This window comes from Manacus vitellinus, unplaced genomic scaffold (genome assembly GCF_001715985.3).
Source record: "Manacus vitellinus isolate BGI_N305 unplaced genomic scaffold, ASM171598v3 scaffold_32_pilon, whole genome shotgun sequence".
NCBI lineage: Eukaryota > Metazoa > Chordata > Aves > Passeriformes > Pipridae > Manacus > Manacus vitellinus.
Window position 1 is genome coordinate 6,281,940 of NW_021940460.1, and position 18,577 is coordinate 6,300,516.

At 40.4% G+C, this 18,577-nt stretch overlaps 1 protein-coding gene across 3 annotated transcripts; it reads right to left on the reverse strand.

Annotated features, from left to right (window-relative positions):
* Window positions 1-1,974: 1,974 nt before the first annotated feature.
* Window positions 1,975-18,489, reverse strand: INPP5K (inositol polyphosphate-5-phosphatase K). Of its 3 annotated transcripts, none has more exons than XM_018076729.2 (13): window positions 18,340-18,489; window positions 16,111-16,395; window positions 15,786-15,893; window positions 15,003-15,111; window positions 12,060-12,176; window positions 11,565-11,737; window positions 10,843-10,954; window positions 10,196-10,305; window positions 7,731-7,923; window positions 7,359-7,496; window positions 6,782-6,865; window positions 5,480-5,584; window positions 1,975-4,439 (listed from the first exon to the last, which is right to left on the reverse strand). In XM_018076729.2, the coding sequence occupies exons 1-13, from the start codon at window positions 18,372-18,374 to the stop codon at window positions 4,323-4,325; spliced, it is 1,686 nt and encodes a 561-aa protein (XP_017932218.1). In that variant the 5' UTR covers window positions 18,375-18,489; the 3' UTR covers window positions 1,975-4,322. The 3 variants fall into 3 exon arrangements, with proteins under 3 accessions (XP_017932218.1, XP_017932216.1, XP_017932217.1); XM_018076727.2 differs by lacking the exon at window positions 16,111-16,395 and adding an exon at window positions 9,597-9,623 and having other exon boundaries at window positions 18,340-18,487; XM_018076728.2 differs by lacking the exon at window positions 16,111-16,395 and having other exon boundaries at window positions 18,340-18,486.
* Between the last annotated feature and the right edge of the window lie 88 nt (window positions 18,490-18,577).

Here is an 18,577-nt window from a genome sequence, read left to right on the forward strand (position 1 = left end):
GCAATTCCTTCTATCTTCTTGGAAGAGCCAATTTTGAATTTTCAACTGTACTACGAACCAAGTCCAAAGGATAATGCTTGCCAAAAAACCTACCTAGTTAGTAAGATTAACAACCACTGGCCACTCCAAAGCAGATCCAGGTAACACCATTCTGCTCAGCAGCTGAAAAGAAACAGCCTGTCACTGTTCTGTGTTTCATATCTGGAATCATTCTTATGCTTCCCTTAGCTGTTACACACAAGATTGTTCCACTCCAACACTTGTTGTCTTGAGCACTTACTTGCCAATACAGGGTTATACTGAAAAAGAGATTTTATCACATTTAAAAAAAACCCCCATCACTGTCACTTCCCCAAACAAACCCACCATGTGGAGCAATACCCAGCCTGTCCTTTCTCCCCTTCCCATGGAGAGAAATCACAAGGATTAGTTGTCTAGAACACAAGAATTGTGTAGTTGGAATGGCTCCTTTGATGCTGATACCAGAACTAGGTGCACAAAAGCTTTTGAAAATGGGCTACAAGTCAGTGACAAGAGAAAAAACAAAAAGAAAAGGATAAAGAAAGTAGAAAGAAGCTGAAGAAAAAAATTGTAAGAACAAAATAAAAAAGGGAAGAGAGGAACATAGTGTGGTCTTTGCTGAGCTCAAGCAGTTCACTGTAAAACCACTTTAACTACACTGAAAACACAGTTACAGTGAAAGTGGTATTTGATAAATAATCCTGAAATATTCCCTACCAGGGCTGATGTCTGTACTTAATAACTGCCAGTTTCAAAGTATGGTTAGCAGGTTAAAATGTTTGCTATTCTGTTTTTCTTCCTTTTGTGGTGCCACTATTCTAATTTTCTGAATATTCCCTGCACCTCTGCATTTCCTCTCACCTGTCTGCATTCCCAGTTCTCACACTTGCCCTGACTTCACTGTTTTCCTCCAGTGATTCTTCCAACCTGTGCACTGCATAGAAATTGCTTCAGTTCCATCACATTCCAATAGTGAATCCCTATATCCAAGGGCTGAAAGGGACATTGGAAGTTTCCTGTCAGTAACACAGATTTCTCAAAAAAGGGATCGTTTCCTCTCTCAAGGAATAACTAATTCAGGCTTTGTTCAACTGGCCTTTTCACTGCAGTATATTAATTAAGACAAGTTCATCTGAGTGTCACTTGGTGTCCAAGACCAGAGAAGGAAGCAGTGGTAGTGGAAACAATAGTCTTTATCAGAACGTATTTTTAGGGTCTAACAAACACGCAAGACATCTTAGAAATATTTCCTGTTTACACAGAGCTGTACTATCTCTGTGCAATGATACACTGCACATCCTGGGGTTAGCCAGGAATCAGAAATATATGGAAATTAAATGAGGCTATACTGGACAACATTCCTTGGTAGACATATTTCCTATTTTTAAATAAATTCTCTAACACCAGGGAATTATGAGAAGTTACCCGTAGACGGAAATTATTTGAGTACAAATTTATATTAAAACATGCAAAATTTAAAATACGAAGCATAATGAAGCAGACCTCTCACAAAGACAAAAAGGACACCTCTAATCGCACCGTGAAAAATTCTCTGTGAAAAGGTGAAATTAGAAGAACCTGTTCTTAAAAATTAAGAAAGCAATTCAAGAGTTTGTGCATTTTTACAAGGAAAATACCAAACCCTCCTCAGAGGGGTAAGGGGGACAGAAATGCAAAATGACAAGTTCATTTAATATTGGGTTCATTGAAATAGGGGGAAAAAAAATTAGATGAATCTGCTTTATCCAAAAGAAAAATAGCATCTGTCCTTACCCTTCTTTTGCAGCCCAAAGCCCTACACCATGTTATTATTGACTGATTTCCACTCTAAAACACTGTTGTATCTGTGCATTAAACATGACCAAAGTTTCCTGGAGAAAGGTTACCATGCACAAATTAATCCTCCCCACCCAAACCAATATGCTCATTCTCAAATCAACAGAGGCCATGTGCAACACTTCACTGCCAGGATTTATTTTAGAGGTACATGAAAAGAAAATACATGAGTATAAAAACATTTCCAGTGATTATAACATCCAATTAAAGGTGTTTTAAGAAAGATAAATTTCATCAGAAATTGCATCATTACAGGTCATGGAATAGTTTGAAAAGCTACCATAGGTAACAGTAGTAAACAAAAGTGCCTCTGTGTGCATAATACTGAAGAAAGAAGTACAGTTCTGTGCAGCATCCTACTAACAAGCAGTTCCAATCCCAGCTGCCGTGGGCATTTTCAGTGAAGTCCTGTGGTTCAAAGGATTAGTTTACAAAATGCAGCTTCTGTGTCCAGTGACAGAGGGTTATCAGCTCCCACACAACAGAAAGGCTCTCGAGTGGCTCCCCCTCTGAGCTGCTCCTGAACAGCAGATGCACCCTGCTTGGAAGAAACTGGATCTTGGTCCACAATAAATCACCAGCTGTGGTCTGGAATTCAAAGACCACTGTTCTTTGGGCTCTCCACAGAATCTCCTTGCATGGAGTATGGTAATGGTTACACAAGTGAAATCAGAAACAGGACAACTCGAGAACTGCAAGAGTTATTGCAATTCAGCAGGGATTTGTCTGGTGCCCTAATTGCCATGAGAAGTCACATACCTGAAAGATTCAGTGCAAAACAAATTGTTGCGAGACCGGTACAAATGTGAAAACTGTTTCTAATATTGTTCCAAAGTGTAACAGGAATGTACAAACTGTAAACCTCAAGGCAGTGTTAATCCAGGCAATGAACACAGTATCCTCTGAACCTGCCCTCACTACTCACAACTGGGAGCAGTTCCCAACACCAAGCTTTAAGCTGAATATGTCTAAAACCTACAGAGGCCAAGTGTTCCTAACCCCCACTGCAGCTACCTAACCAGATAACCTATGTTAGAGCTCCCACAGCATACAAAGACACCTGGCCCTCAAAAGATTTTATACAGTGAATGATACAAGCAAGTAACCGCCAAACAAACACCAAGGTGCTAACTTTCTATCTCAAAACAACCCTGAAAAAAATAAGGCTTTGAGAAAGAGAGCAAAAAGGAGTTGATTCATTTCTGAAGCAGCATTCCAGCATAAACACACCAACATCCTTTGCTCTTCCACTTGAACCAAATTTGCTCTTTTCCATCCCTAACCACCAGGACAGTGATCAGTAACTAACTCTACTTACCACACATGGTAGGTAGCTGGAAGCTTTGTGTCTGTAACATGGGAGACTCACAAGTGCTCTTTTCCAGCACTGCAGTCTCAGATTCTGTGGAATGTTGGTGCTTCTTCCAATCCTTTCCAAATATCTCCATTTCCTCATCAAGAAACAAAACCATTTCTGAAGCTAACTACCTTTCAGGTTCCTAAAAGTACATGAAGTTTCTTATTGCATCTCCACCCTCAAGTGCACAGGATGTATTAAGGTCTAAGCACCCTTTGAAAACCAGAAATTTTTAAGACTGATTGCTCTAAATGGAAGAGATTTACAATTTTTATAGCACAGATTATGCCAAATTCTTCACAATCATGGGCTCCTCACCTATGCTAAAGCATTTCTTTCAGAAATTGTGTGATCCTGGTCAACTCTGAGCCAGGGACTGGTATAAAAATGGTGTTATTTTACTTTTTTTAATGAGGGGGAGAAAGGCAATAGGCAAATTGCTTAATTGTTTTATAAAAGAAGAATTTCTAAAAAATCAGGAAAAATACATTTTGATAAATGTATTTCAGTTTGGAAAAATTAAAAATGGAAAATCCTACAGAGAGTTCTCAGTAAGGCATGAAGGAAAGGATCTACCAAAGGAGACTACACACTCCAAGGATTTTGTTTTCATGTGACCTGTTGTCACACATGTTTCCCAAAAGGTAATTAGCTTACATTTGAAGGTCAAATAAAATTTCAAAACAAGCTAACTGGCCATATCTAATAAATATTTTAAAATAACTTCATTTAAACTCAAAATTTGGAAATCAATTATTAAGTGGTTACGGTATAGCAAATATTGCATCGTAAATAAAACATCCTCTACAAAAAAGGGAACGAGCCTAAAAATCTATTAAACATGGCAACTTCCTTAGGTTAAATCATTGTATTAGAAATGTCTATCACCTTAAAACATACAGCATTCATTAAGTGCTATTTTTACAGTTCTCATCCAGTGCAAGAGAGTTACTCTCCCCATAATAAAAATATCTGTTTCCACAATAAATTATCTTCCACGAGCTTACAAAGTTTCTGAACAATCCTACCTGTCTTACTCCATCTTCTAAGAGTAAAAGCTTACAATCACTAAGATATAAAGAATCATCTGACTCCTGAATCAGGACCACTAAATGCCCTTCCTGTCTTCAGACTCATCACGTGATTCCAGATCATCAGGTTTCTGCATCCAGCTGTTCTCTTCCTGTGTCAAATCCTTTTCTATTGAAGTTTTGCTGGGCAGAATCTGGGAGAAAAACAAGTTAAAAACTAAATTAACAACTCAAACCCACCGTTTTGCTCTGCACTATCAATATACCATTACATAAAGATGGCTGTCATACTTGCTAAGAATTGAGACAATTTAAAAATCTAGTAAAAATCCACTAAACTGATACCAAAACATTAAGTGTCATGCAAAAAGAAAGGCATATTGGATGTTGTATCCATGTCCAACTGACAACCATCCTGCAGAGTCTCTGGTAGCTATTAAGCTCAGAGGTAATAGAAATACACTGCCATGTTTCTCACCAAAACAGAGAGAAAAACAGGAACAGTAGCACTGAGATATATCAGCCAGCCCAGTGACTTTCATTACTGTATCCCCTAAGGCAATGCAGCTCCACAGTCTTTTAAAACCCCTTCATCCAACAACAGTGCAGAACTTCTATTTCAATCATTTCACGACACATTAGCACAGCTATGACAGCATGGAAAATTATGCACAAACAAAATTAGTTTGGAAAAAACAGTGCTTGTGTAGAAGCAGCAATGCTTGGTTGCTTCACCTTGCTTGTGCAGGTTAAGTGATCCTTTCAGAAATTAAATGAAGCCTGTTAAACAATTAACTTGAGTTCCAGCTGTACTGTCTTTCCCAAATTCAAGTGATTAATATACAGGAAACACTTCTGTGCAAATCTATCACAGAATGGAGCACAAAGAGCTCACCTACAATCTGCCAGAAACTGGGCAGCACTTGAGTTCTCATTTTTATAGAAACTAGGACCTAACATGAGAGCCTGAAGTTCCAAAAGTAAAAGCTGAGAGAGAAGAAACCTGTCTTATTTCACTGCTATGTGTTGCCATAACAGCTACTCAAGAGTCTTTTAGCACATCAGCAAATTCTTTTATGGGATGTTAGCCAGGACATATAATTTTTAGAATTCCTTCTGCTGCCACCTCCTCCAGTATTAACACAGTTGCACACATCTATGTTCAGATGCATGTGAAAGTAAAAGAAACAGAAAAGATCACACCAACACTAATCAGTGCTTCCAAATACCTTACCTGAAAAGGTTCGCTGATACCAACTATTGTCTGCAAGTTATTGCTATAATAACACAGCAAAAATTCTCCTCCCATAGTAGGTATTTCTGAAGCACTCATGTAAACCTGGCAACAAGAATAAGAACAGGCAATGAGCAACTTCCACAGAAAAAGAAGTTTACAAAAAATCAGTCTCTGCCATTCAGGACACCTTAAAAATCAGTATTGACTATTTATAAGCAGGTTTTAAAACACAAACTAAAAAGGATGAGGACAGAAATAACTTATGAAACCATCTGAAAACTAAGTCAAGGAGGAAAAGGAATATCCTTCACCATGTTAGCAAGATGAGTTGGTTCAGTGAGAAGGGAGAAGAAAAAGCTCAGAGTGGTTGTAGGGGACAGGACAAGGCCACGGAGCAGCAGGGAGGGAGCGGAGCTGCCTCCTGGTGGCAACGAGCAGAGCAAAGCACCACCTCGGTTTGCTCCGGTCCTGAAACCACTCCCGTCCCCAAACTGCACCCCCCAGTGTCCTGCTAAAAGAACACTCATAGTGCTCAGATTTCTAAGCTTTGTATTTACACAATACAATTTGTTTTCCTGTTGTAAACTTGATGCTAACTTACAAAATCTTTAACGTGAAATAACTGCTTTCCCTTGTCTGGAAAATCTTATCCATCCTTGCACTTGCCATGTCTCCAAAATTAAATTTTAATTTCTGTTTGTTCAGATAAATATCTCTGGCAACACACCATCTGTATTCCAAATAAGTTTTGTTTGTTTGTTTTCAATCACTTTAGGTAATCACTACTAGCAAGCTTTGTAACAGACAGCAGTTTTTAAGAAGAACCAAAACATTCAGTAGTCAAAACACAAAGTCTAAGAAACCTCAATCTGGAGCTGTATTAGGTACCTGGAACTAACTGTGTAAATACTTACAACTGTAACCAAAATAATAAATACTAAGGATACATTGAGCAAGTTGGACAATCAGATGAAAACATGGCCCATTACTTAAAGCAGTGGCAGAAACAGATCAAAATATAAAATGACAGTAGTTTTAGTACAGTGAAAAGTCACTACAGGAATAAATAGCTTTTTCATCAATTCCCTTAAGCTATATGATCACATTGAGAAGGTGTGCCAGACTACCTGAAAATTACTAAGAATTAGGAAGAGGGATTTTAAACAATAATATCGCTCCCAATTAGCTTCAGCTGGGAAAGAGGATACAGAACCCCCCAGAGGAAGGGGATATGGGACAAACAGACCTTCAATGCCACTCTGTGGGAAACTACATTAGAAAGAAATACAACTGACTTACTTGTTTACTGTCTTTGTTAGAAGAGATTTCATCATCTTCTACCCAAGCATAAGTAACATAATCATTCATATGCCTGAAAGTCACCTGCAGAGAAAGATGCAAACCATCAGCCTTCTGAAGGAAACAAAAAGCACATTACATGGAAAACTCAAAGTTGTGAGAGCTGTTTATACTTCACTGACGTAATTAAAACACTGCACTTTTAGGACAAAAACATTTTAGGGGCACACACATAACTTTTGTTTCTCTCACCCTTCCACGAACTTATTTTTGTTCTTTCTTTGCTACATAAATCTCTTGAATTGCAGACATCATGGGAGGACAACTCCTTTCCATAGCTTCTTTAACATTTTATTTAAATAAATCACCACAGTCTCTTAGCAGAGAATCTAAGGGTGTGAAAGAACTCACATCTAGGGAGCTGAACTGTCGGCACAGAAACTAACGGTAATCAAGGAGAGACAACTAAACCAGAGAGTTCTGCACTGGCAAGAATCACAATGCCCTAAAACTAGCAACTACCTCCTCCAGTCCTATTCACCATCTTTGCTGAAGAACCATGATATGAGAATATTACCTTGAAGAGCCCAATCCAGTCCCAAGCACTGCTGGGGAGTTCAGGCACTGCGGAGTAGCGGATGATAACATCGTGTTCTGCACTCCACTCACCCTCAGGATTCAGCACCACCAAAGGAACTGAGACAAGAGGCTTCAACTAGGCAAAAGAACAGATTTTAAAGTCAGTCAACTCTGTCATTCTTTTAGTTATTCATGTTATTCTCTGTCACACCTGCTGTGGGACTCTTAACTGAGTGGAAATAAACTGACACCAATTTGCTGCCGTCACTATAAATAGAAGGAAACAGAGATTTTGGTTCAGAAAACCAGATTCTGTAAGGTAACACTTGGCAAAACAAACTTTTTCTTAACAACATAACTGGGACAGCACCTCAAGCCCGAATGTTCCTGTAACAGGTTTGTGGTCGCTGATGCCATAGCTCATGTGACTGACATAGTTATTCAAAGTAACAAAAATTGTCTGCTCTTCTTCAGAGAATTCGCCTTCTTTTGATGCATTCTGGCAGAGATGTTTCACTCTCCAAAGAATCCTGTCAGTCCATGCTGGCTTTCGTTTCTTCTCACTGCAAAAGTGCAAGGTAAAAGTGAAATGAGAAGAAAAACAAGTTGGCAAAAGCTAAGAATGCTGTGCAAAATCTACTCAGAGTTCAAAGACAGTCAGATACGTATCAATAAAAGAGGGCAATCGCATTCAAGCTTCATTTTACAGCTCCATTCAAAATGCTTTACAACCAACATTTCCTCAATTTGAACTCCATTAACCACAGACCAGTTTCATGGGTTTCTGAAAGAGGAGTAAAATGAAGGGGAGAAGGGCATTTCAGTGGGTTAGTCGACTTCATACAGGAAATGATACTTTCTCCTAAAAAAAAATAAATTCAAGAACATTGAGATAATACAGCAACTGCCCCAAGCTTCAAATGTATAGATATTCTGAGAAATGAGGGCATAAACATAAGGAATATGTAGAAGAGTGTGAATGATGTTCAAAATTATTCAAGATGATTGAGGACAAGTTTCTTTTAACAACAAAAAAAGGGGACAAACTTGGGTAGCTTATTGTAATCACAGGTGCCACAGCAATGCTTTATTTAAAAGTTCCTCTAAATTGTACCAGCCTGCACTGCAGGTCTTAAAACAACAGGCTTTCAAAATTCCATGATCAAGAAAGTTGTGCCTGCAACTGTGCTGTACATCAAACTGTAATCATAATGCAGAGTTTCCTCCTATTCCATATCAGTAACAACAGGAGACACGAGCCTTCCATGGTTCCCTCTGCAGGGGGAGGAAGACTTAACAGCAACTTCTCTGTATGGATGTGTCACTTCAAATTGAAATGGAGAAAAGATCATACCCTATGGAAGAGGAATTAGAATGGACTGGATTGAGTTATAACAGTTAATGAGCAGGATGTGTAAGGAAAACTGTCAGTTTAATAACTCTGAATATCAAACCCAATGCCATTTAGTTCAATATTCAACATATTTTTATTTTACCCCTTCCCATATGCAAGTCTGACTCACCTTTAGTAAGGTGGAAAGATTTTAAATGACTAAGGGCCCTTATCCCACTTACTCCAGTAATTATATAAACCGACAGAAATCTTTATGAGCTGCCATATGTCTGCTCTGCTGTGCAAGAAAATACCAAAGAAACAGCTTAAGTTAATACACTCACTATTTTAGAGAAAATGGCAGATTAGATGGGAAACAAAACCTCAAAATTCACACTGAAAAAGTATCAAAAAGTAAAAAAATACTGTGGATTTCATCAAAAGCACACTTTTCAAGCCTGCTGATCTCCCCCCATCTGAGCAAAGTCTCTCTGCTTGCTTGAACAGCAGCAGATCACACACAGTATGTGTAAGCACACTTTCTGTTCTTTAAATGAGCCAGTACAGACTACCAGGCTATGAATCATTTGGAGAATGTCTGGGTTCGGATTATTATAAGTCTTTTTTGTTAATTGGATTTACTGCTGGTCTCATTACATATCTTTACACTCAATTAGGGAGCAAAATGTCTTTGGATATAAAGGAATAACATCCAATGTTAAGTGCAACAGCAGAGTAGATAACACTACAGCTTTCAGACAGGTTCAGAAAGTCCCTACAGAAAATCAGTTGTCGTCTGATTTTCAAATATTTCACAAAAATCAAATCAAAGCTCAGAAAAGAGCCTTGTTTTGATTCTGAAATATTTACGAAACTACAAAATTCAGAAAGTTCTCTTCTTACTTAAACCAAAACAGGGACTTCTGTTCTCTGGAAGTAAAGAAAAAGATCAGTACAAAACCCCTGTTTGGACAGGAACTTATCCTCCTGTTAAAATATAAGACTAATACTTAACAACAAACTTTAGCATCAGAGAAAAACTTGAGAAACTTAAGATACTACATTTTCAACTGAAAATAATCAGTGAAGACAAATTTACATTAACTTTCAAATACCAGCATACCAAATAAAATGTTTAAACAGAGAAGGAAAACAAAAATTGCAGACAATTACTCTTTTTCTTTTGCTCCTTTCTGACAACCAGTGGGCACTTTTAGCCATAAACAACAAAATAGAAGTGGCCTAAACAAGTGCTCATTTATTCTGTTAATCCAGCCCTTTCAAAAAGGAAGCTGGGTTCTTTCACTACCTCCCTCATGCAATCAGCAGACTCCAGCTTCATCAGCCAGCAATATTAATTTATTCAGATTTGATCAGTGAACAAGCCTAACAGAGTAGCTCAACAGCCCCAGTCAACCAGTACCTTCAGGAAATTCAGGTTTACTTACTACAGTGATATTTCACCAAGCCCACATTCACCCCCATATCCCACATGCTTTTACCTTGTGTCATACACATCCGAGTAAAGGTCAAACTTGTAGGTGGGCTTAAACTGCAAAGGACCCTCTATGAATTCCTTAAGAAATGCTTCTGTCTTTTTGGCCATATTTAACTGCAGAAATAAAAAGTAGTTTTTAAAGTTCATGTTTAAAATGCAGAGCTTAAAGGGTGATTGAGAAAGCTCCTCCAAGAATTCAACATCTCGGTCAGTACAACATAACTGGAAGGGTAAATTCAGAAGTGCCTCTGTTACTGCCAGAACTCTTGACATGATCTGTCTACAAGTTTTGAGGCAATTATACTCAAAACAAATTTCAGAATAAGGTTCTCTTAAAAATAATTCTTGGGAGAAGAGGAGAAATCAAGGTGAGGAACAACTGATAAGACATGAAGTTCTAAGAAAGCTCCAGTCAAACACAAGCATTGTAAAGCAAGAAACTAAACAAAAGCAGAAATAGTTGGCAATTAATTGGGGCTTATGACTGAGAGAAGTGAGAGAATGAACGGCCAGACCTGTTCCACCTCATGCCTGCTCTGAGTCTGTGTTCTTTGAAAGAAATTAGAAACTCTAGAGGTAATGTTAACTAACATGTTGTGTTTGTATGCATTAAAAACCAAACCAAACCCCCCCCAGACTAAGGCAACACACCTGGTCCTTTTCCCAGAGCAGACTGTAACGCTTGTTATTGATGGATTCCCGGACAAAGTGGATGCCATAGTCTGCTATCCGGAAGTTCAGGTCTCCAAACCAGAAGAGAACACTTAAGAAGAAGAAGAAAAAACAATAAATGCAAAAAAAACCAAGGAAGATTTATAGGAATCCACTAACACGAGGGAAGAATTCAACAGAATAAAAGCCATTATGCTAATTAGGTGCTCTAATCACTTATATTACTTAATGCAAACAGCTTAAAAACAAACATTAAGTAGTTATAGATAAGCTTACACAGGGACAACCTGCTGCTACACCAAAAATTTGAAGTAATTGAAACAGTAAATTAAGTCCCTTGCACTCTTGCTGCTTGCTCATTACTGCCTGAATATTAACTTCTCCTGAGCCTCCTAATGATCTGCATCTCTGAACACTGAACAGCAATCAGAAGGATTTTTGGTATAAACAGGCTTTCTAAAGCTTTCCTGCATGGCTTGTACAGTCTGTATGCTAACTAATTTATGTAATTAAAGACAGGAAGAAAACAGCCTTGTAAAACAGATCTCCACCTTTCAGGTTATCTTTTTCCCCCCAGGATTCAGGCTGAAGGGACATTTAAAATAAAAATGACGGATGAAAAATTCCAAACCCAAAACTCTTCAGTGCACGAGTTCACCATATAACAGATAAAACCAACACCAAGTGGGCGAACAACTCACTCGTGCTCCAAGGTACTTGGAATGTTCTCTCCTTCAAACTGCATTTCCAGGATTTTCTCAAAGTCATCCAGTCGCTGCTCTGTGTTCTCCATGTGGGCTGGCAAGTGGCAGTTCATGAAGCAGATCGTGTGGCCATAGAGGGACATGCGAATGCTGACTCCTCCTTTGTTCCCCTGGGAGGGCAGATCAACAACATTCCCTGAACCTACACTCAGAGCCTCCAAATGTAACTGTTAACACCTAAATCTTTGCTATTTAGGTTTAAATCAATACAATTTCATCCTACAGAAGTTGTTGCCCGTCAGGTAATAAACTAGCAGGATTATGGGCTGTGCAGTGCACTCGTACACATGGCTCAGACAAACGAGTCTCGCTGCTTGTCAGTTCATAAATTTTTAATTGAACCCCATCTCCTCTCTCCCAGCATGAAACCATTCAGAGGCACACACACCACCATAAGTGAGCAGGGCAACCGAGTGTCAGGCACTTCCTTACCCAGTATCCATAGAGGCCCGTGCGTGTGAACTGGGTGTGGATGTCCCGGATGAAGGGCAGGTGGATGTGCTTCACAAAGGTCAGAAGCAGCAACCCCTGCATGCGAATGGAGGAGAGCTGGAAGAGAGACGAAAGAGGGAATGGTCAGTTCCAGGGAGGCACTGGGAATAACTTGGGTTTACTCCATAGGAGCTTTTAGGTGAAGAACACCAGAGCAGAAGTCGTGCAATTCCCTCGCCAAGCGTGGCTTTGATCCTGGGACACAGGAAATGCAGGCACGTTCCAGTGCTGTGAGGAACACATTCCCTGCTTATAGACAAATCTGATCAATCCCTCAACTAATTAACACAGTTGGAACATCATGTTACAAATCTGAATTTGACCTTGCCCAAACCTCTTTAAAGACTTTGCTTCTGCCTCCCCAGCCTCTTGTCTCTATCTTTAAGAATCCTGTTCGTGAAGAACCAAATCCTTGACTTTTCACCTGTAACCTTAATAGCTCACACCTACAAGTCCTCCAACAGCAGCAAGTTTTTCAAACTGAACCATCCTTCAGCAGATCACTAAACATTCTAAATGCCACTAAAACACCTAAGAAGCACAGCAGGTAATTCTAGACATCTGCAAAAACAATGAGTGCAAACAGCAGCAACTCCTGCCTGCAGTGCCTGTAAAAACTGATTTACCAAACACTTCCAAAGCAACAACACTAACAGAGCACATAAGACACGGGGGTTTTTTGTGGTTTAGGTTTTTTTGTGTGTGTGTGTGGAAATAGTCTAATAAAGATACCCTTCATTAAAAAGTTATGGACTTTACAATGTTCCTGGCATGAGACACAAAATTCATTTAAAGTGTTTGTTTTAATGATTTTAAATTAATTCAAATTTAAAATACAGGCATTGAAATATATTCATTGCAGTTCAATTTTATGCTGGATTAACTTAGAAAAAGCCTACTTTAAAATAAAGCCTCCTGTTAAGAACAACACTGACTATACAACTGCTGGAGAAGTACATACATTCAGCCCAAAATTTAAAACGGAATTTCTCCTTTCCTTGCCTCCATATCTACACAATTAAATGATTTCAGAATGTATGTCAATGTTCACATTGTCCTTGAACCCAACAAAATATTAAACAGTATACTGAAGGGACGGATTGTAATTATTAGATGATGCATAAATATTTCAGTAGCCACCATTCTCCTCTCCATAACTGCATTCATGAGATACCAAGATCTGCCAGTCCCGTTGTTATTTGCTTTACTTCACTCTGCTGTGGCCAATCCCCAGACATTTCTCAAGATCCATATGAAACCACCTCTCTCCAGGTCTTGAATACTGCAAGACAACAATCCCTCCTCTGTTGGAACCAGCACTAGTCCCACAAACACTTAAAGCCAAATCCAGCAAAGACCTTGCACAGAGGGAACATGATCCTGTGGATGGTGAAAGAATTGACTATGACCAATTTAACACTTGGAAAACAGACCCTGTTACTGAAGGGACATAAAGTCCCAAGGATGACACCCACCTCTCTACACCCAACCTCGTCACAGGTCAGCCAAGGGGTAACTGCTCCTCCCCTCCTGGCTAAGTCCTGGGATAACCTCTCCTTGCTGCCTGTTTTGATTATGACCTGGCCTGACAGCTCCCTCCTATTATTGGAGCTAATCCAGTCCTGCTGAAAGCCATTAGGTGGCAGCATCCATTCATTAGTGTGTCCAAACTGCCACATTTATAAATTGGAATTCAAAATCAGCCAGGCATACCACCAGGAATTCTTTCAACTGTCTGTATGCAGGGCCTGAATGTCAGCCCACAGCCAGATTTGGAATGTTTATCAGCAATGACTTAACCAGAATGAACAATGTGGGTTTCTTCCTTTTCATAATTCCCAATGGGTCCTTTGTTTTGTTTAATCACAATTAAAATAACAGCACGACTGCTGAGTCTGATTAGCATGCAGATAATACAATCATCTCAGCAAAATCACCCTGAAATAATGCTTGATTTAGAAAACCAATACAACATTCAAAAGGCTTTTAATTTCTCTTTATTAGAGAAATTCAGGATATCCTCCTATGTTTATTGTTTCCACTATTAAAATAGGCAGCACTTTAGCTGGTCTTATGCCCCAGATATTACCCAAAAATCTTGTCCTTCAAACTACCATATAATGTTGTAGGTCTTCAATCAAATCTGAAGTCCTCAGATAAATACACATACCCACTAAAATCCTGGTTTACATATATGCAATTTATTTTCACCAGCAAACAAGTTGGAAAAAAAAAAAGAAAAGAAAAAGGAACCTTAGCAATCTTAACAAAAATCACTGCCATTGCTTGGGATATTTATAGTGCAAGACTACATCAGAAACATCACAATGGAGTTCCCCAATATTGCACAGAGCAAGAAAATGTTCTACAACAAGAGACAGACAGAGATATTGTGGCCACAAGAGATATGCTGTTGAGTGTAAGCTCACATCACATTTCATTTTAAATAATCTTCATGACTCTGTTCCTTGAGAGTGTGTTCTTACTAAGACAGGAGTATTTCTACTCATCACATGATTCTGCAGCACCTGCCCTTGCCATTGTAGCTGAGTAGCTTCTTGTTGTGTGTCATCTGAGCTGCAAAAGCATCAAAACTGCCCAACTATTCCAAATGAGACATGAAAAACCACATGTCCAGTTTTTACTGCTAAAATTAAGGACACTAGTATTAATAGAGAAAAATTAAAACTGCCCTTATCAACAAAACAGGAAAACTCAAGTGTGATGACAAATCACTTCTAATAAATGTGGAAGTGACTGACACCTGCAAAAAACACTGTCAACTAATCTTTTATAGAGAGTTTGAGGAAAAGAAAATCTGAATGGAGCTGGGAAAGACACTTTCCTGCAGTGCTGTGACACTGAAGAGATGAAAATAATTACCTTGATGTATCCCAAGGGAGACAACACAGTCATGAAAAAAATGCTCCACGGATCATCGAATGCCAAGTCAGACAGAAAATTGGTGATTTTTGAGTTCACCTCCTGTAAGCTGAATACATCACAATTATTCACACTGTACCAGTTGGTTTCAACACAATTCATATAACCTTTGCAGAACACAGATCACAACACCCTAAGCTTAAGTCAGGAAGTTCTTGCTGTTCAGTTTCTCACTCACAAGCAGTTCAACCCACCCACAGGTCTAACACATCTAACGCCAAGAAAAACAAAGTTAAAGGAGCTTATATACACATGAAGGCAGAGTTTCAGGTTCTAGATATGACAAATAACCTGTCAGGACTTCAAAATTTCAAGAAAGTTTGGAAAACACAATGGCAGATTACGCCCAATAAGCTTGCACTAATTTCCTTAAAACATGCTGAATATTGCATAACTGTCATATCAAAATGAACATGCCTTTACCTGATACAAAGCAAACAGCAGCCAAAACATTTTGTCTGCTTAGAAAAAAGATATTCTGCATTTTGTCACAAAACAGCAGCATAAAGAAGAGAAGCCTCTCCTCCTATAAATCACCTTTGTTGTCAGTTAGTACTCTGTTAGTTAGACTAAGTTAGTCTTCACCTTCTGGTAGTGATAGTGTTAAACCATCCCCCAGACAGTGATTCACATCACACAGTCCTCCCAAAACAGACCATAACCTGTTGAGACTTGGCAGTTTTGCAATAAACTTACAAAGCAAGGTCTTTAATATACACTTACCCTATAACGTACATATCCATAGTCGGGCCCAGTGAATTGAGCTGAAGTAAACTGGTGACATCGGGAGGTGGAGAAGCTGTGCCCACATTCCAGGTAACTAAGTGTAGTCTACAAACAAACAAAAATCACACAAAACCATTGCTAAAACTGAAGCGTGGACAGGCAACCAACCCTAAGAGCGCTCTGATTTCCCCACAGAATTCCCGCCTGCGGAAAACAAAGATTTTCTGTCACTTTTCATCACTCAGAAACCTCTTTGCCAGCCAAGCCTAAAAGAAAAACCCCAACGCCGCCAGAAGAAACAACCAGCTGGGGGGAACAAAACCTGAACTCCTGCCACTTCAGCTTTTTCCCGCAGATGAGGAAAGCTTCATCCAGGGTGCGAGACACTTCCTTGTGGATCTCGTCGTCCGAGCTGACGTCCTCCACACAGGCCATGAGGTGCGCTACTCTCTGCCGGAGCTGCAGGCGGCCGCTGGAGCCGGTGCTGCCGACGCTGCCCGAGCGGCTGCGGAAGCTGTGCAGGCTTTCCAGGTCGTTCAGGGAGAGCCCCTCGCAATGCTGAGACGCATCCTCGCCGCTGAGGGATGCCATCTGCTCAAAATCAAACCTGCCCTCGGAAGGACTGGCCCATTAAAATCCCAAGTGCATAAAAAAACCAAGTGGAACTCAGCATAGCTTCTAACACAAAAGGACAAACGTAGGTGCAGCGACGCTGGGAAAAAAAAAAACCCTCTGGCCTTGCCACCGCGCTCACTGGGTTGTTACAAAAGCTGCAATCACGTCCTACCACACACAGGGAATTGTTTCTTCATAATAGATTTAATGTGGTTTAATTATATAAGCTCGAGATTTAAAAGAATTTATTGTTGATTTGAATCGATCATGTGCCTGTCTGTAGGCAAGAAGAAATATAATCCTCGGCTCCCAAACATACAAACTTCTGACCAAAACCAAGCAAAGTTACTGCTCCTCCTGAGCGCTGTCAGAAACATTTGCAGGTCTTAGAACTCGTCTGTTGGTTTCTTTACAAGGTGGTGATTTCAATGTCAGAGCTTATAAAAAGAGATTCACTCAACCATCAGTCTTGCTACATGTCAGATTGACTTAAAAATACAATAAATGTTAATTTTCCATCCATCTTAAAGGCCTATAAGGACCTTATAAACATTGATAATTAAACACTGAATCCCACCAATATATCCATTATTAAGGCTGTATTTTAATCCCCCAATCAGCTCAAGGTGACACACAATGTATGTGGAAGAGCTGGAAAGTGACCTTGCATATTACACTAAAATGATCTATAATTTCCCTCACCAATAGTTTCTCTTTGTAAGACTATGCTGAAGTCAGTCAAAAGCTATTCTAAAACGAGTTTACAGGGGGAAAAAAAAATGTAGGTACACTGCAGATCTAATTCTGCCATCAGAGTATCACTTGGGAACGCTCTCCAGTTACTAATTTTGTAAGACAATTACCTGATTAAACAAAACTGAAATAATATTGAAGCCATCAGTCATTACTGACAGAAATTCAATTCTTCAAAGTGCCCAGTGACTACAGTACTGGTAAGAACACAGACTGCAGGGGCAGAATTTACACCAAAAGCAAAAACACTTGTAAAATTTTTAAGAACATCTTTAATTATGCAGTTTCACTGCGGGACCATACAAGCACTGCCCACAGTCAGGAGGGGGGATTTGAGTGATGCCCATTTCCACCTGATGTCACAAACACAGCTTGTACCACAGGGAGGATTTTACTCGTGGCAGGGGTTTGGGACATGATCTTAAAGGTCTTTCCAAGCCAAACCATCTTGTGATTCTATGAAACCATCCTGGAAGCTCCCAGTCCCACTGGAGCAAAGCTTCAGTGCACTTTCTGCAAACACTGTCCTAAATACAAGGAACGTACTGATGTTAAGAGTCACCGACTCCTCAAGTGATTCAGTAGAGAATTTTTTAGGGTCAGAGCGTTTATAATACCACCTTCAGATGATTTTTAGGATCTTTGAGCAAATGCCAGTGTTTGTTGGTGTTTTTAATTTTCGTGTCACAGTCATCCAACTACCCTCTAAGCAGGTTTCTGTAGCGAACCGAGCCTACAGGACATCGCTTACCGACAGGGGGAAAACACAACATACAAACATCGTGAAAGCAGAAGCCAAAGACCTACTCAAGCTCCTTCTTCCTCACAAAAAGCGACAAGTTCGAGACGCCCGGTACGTTAGGGACAGATAATGTCCATAATGTAGCGCAGATGCCCGTGCCCTCATTACACACAGCGAGGGCTCTGGGGAGCCCCGGGACCCAGCAATGCCCCATAAGCCTCCCTGAACCACCCCAGCACCGGCCTCCCAAACCAGAAAATCAGCTTTTCTCCTCTCTTTCATATGACTAAGCAACGCCGCCAATTTTGTGACCCCATCCCCCCCGGCTAATAAGCACAAACACAAGTTTCGCTAATTCTCGGCTAATTTACGTAACCGCTTGGCTACACTTTTCGGAGGAGCTGCCCTCAGACCCGCGGCCCCTCCGCGCCCACCGCTCACCTCAGCTCCCTCACGGGAGGGCCAGCGGGCTCCATGCCCGGGGGTTCCCGCAGGGAAGCGCTGCCGAGGGGACGGGGAAGGGGACGGCGGAGAGCCCCCGGGTCCCCTCACACGGCCCGGCCCGCCGCGGCCTCCGCGCCGCCTCACGCTCCGACACCATCGGCGCGCGTGACGGGGCCAGGACAGCGCCGCGCCAGGGCGCCCCCAGGCGGGCGGGAGGACCCGCGGCAGCACCGAG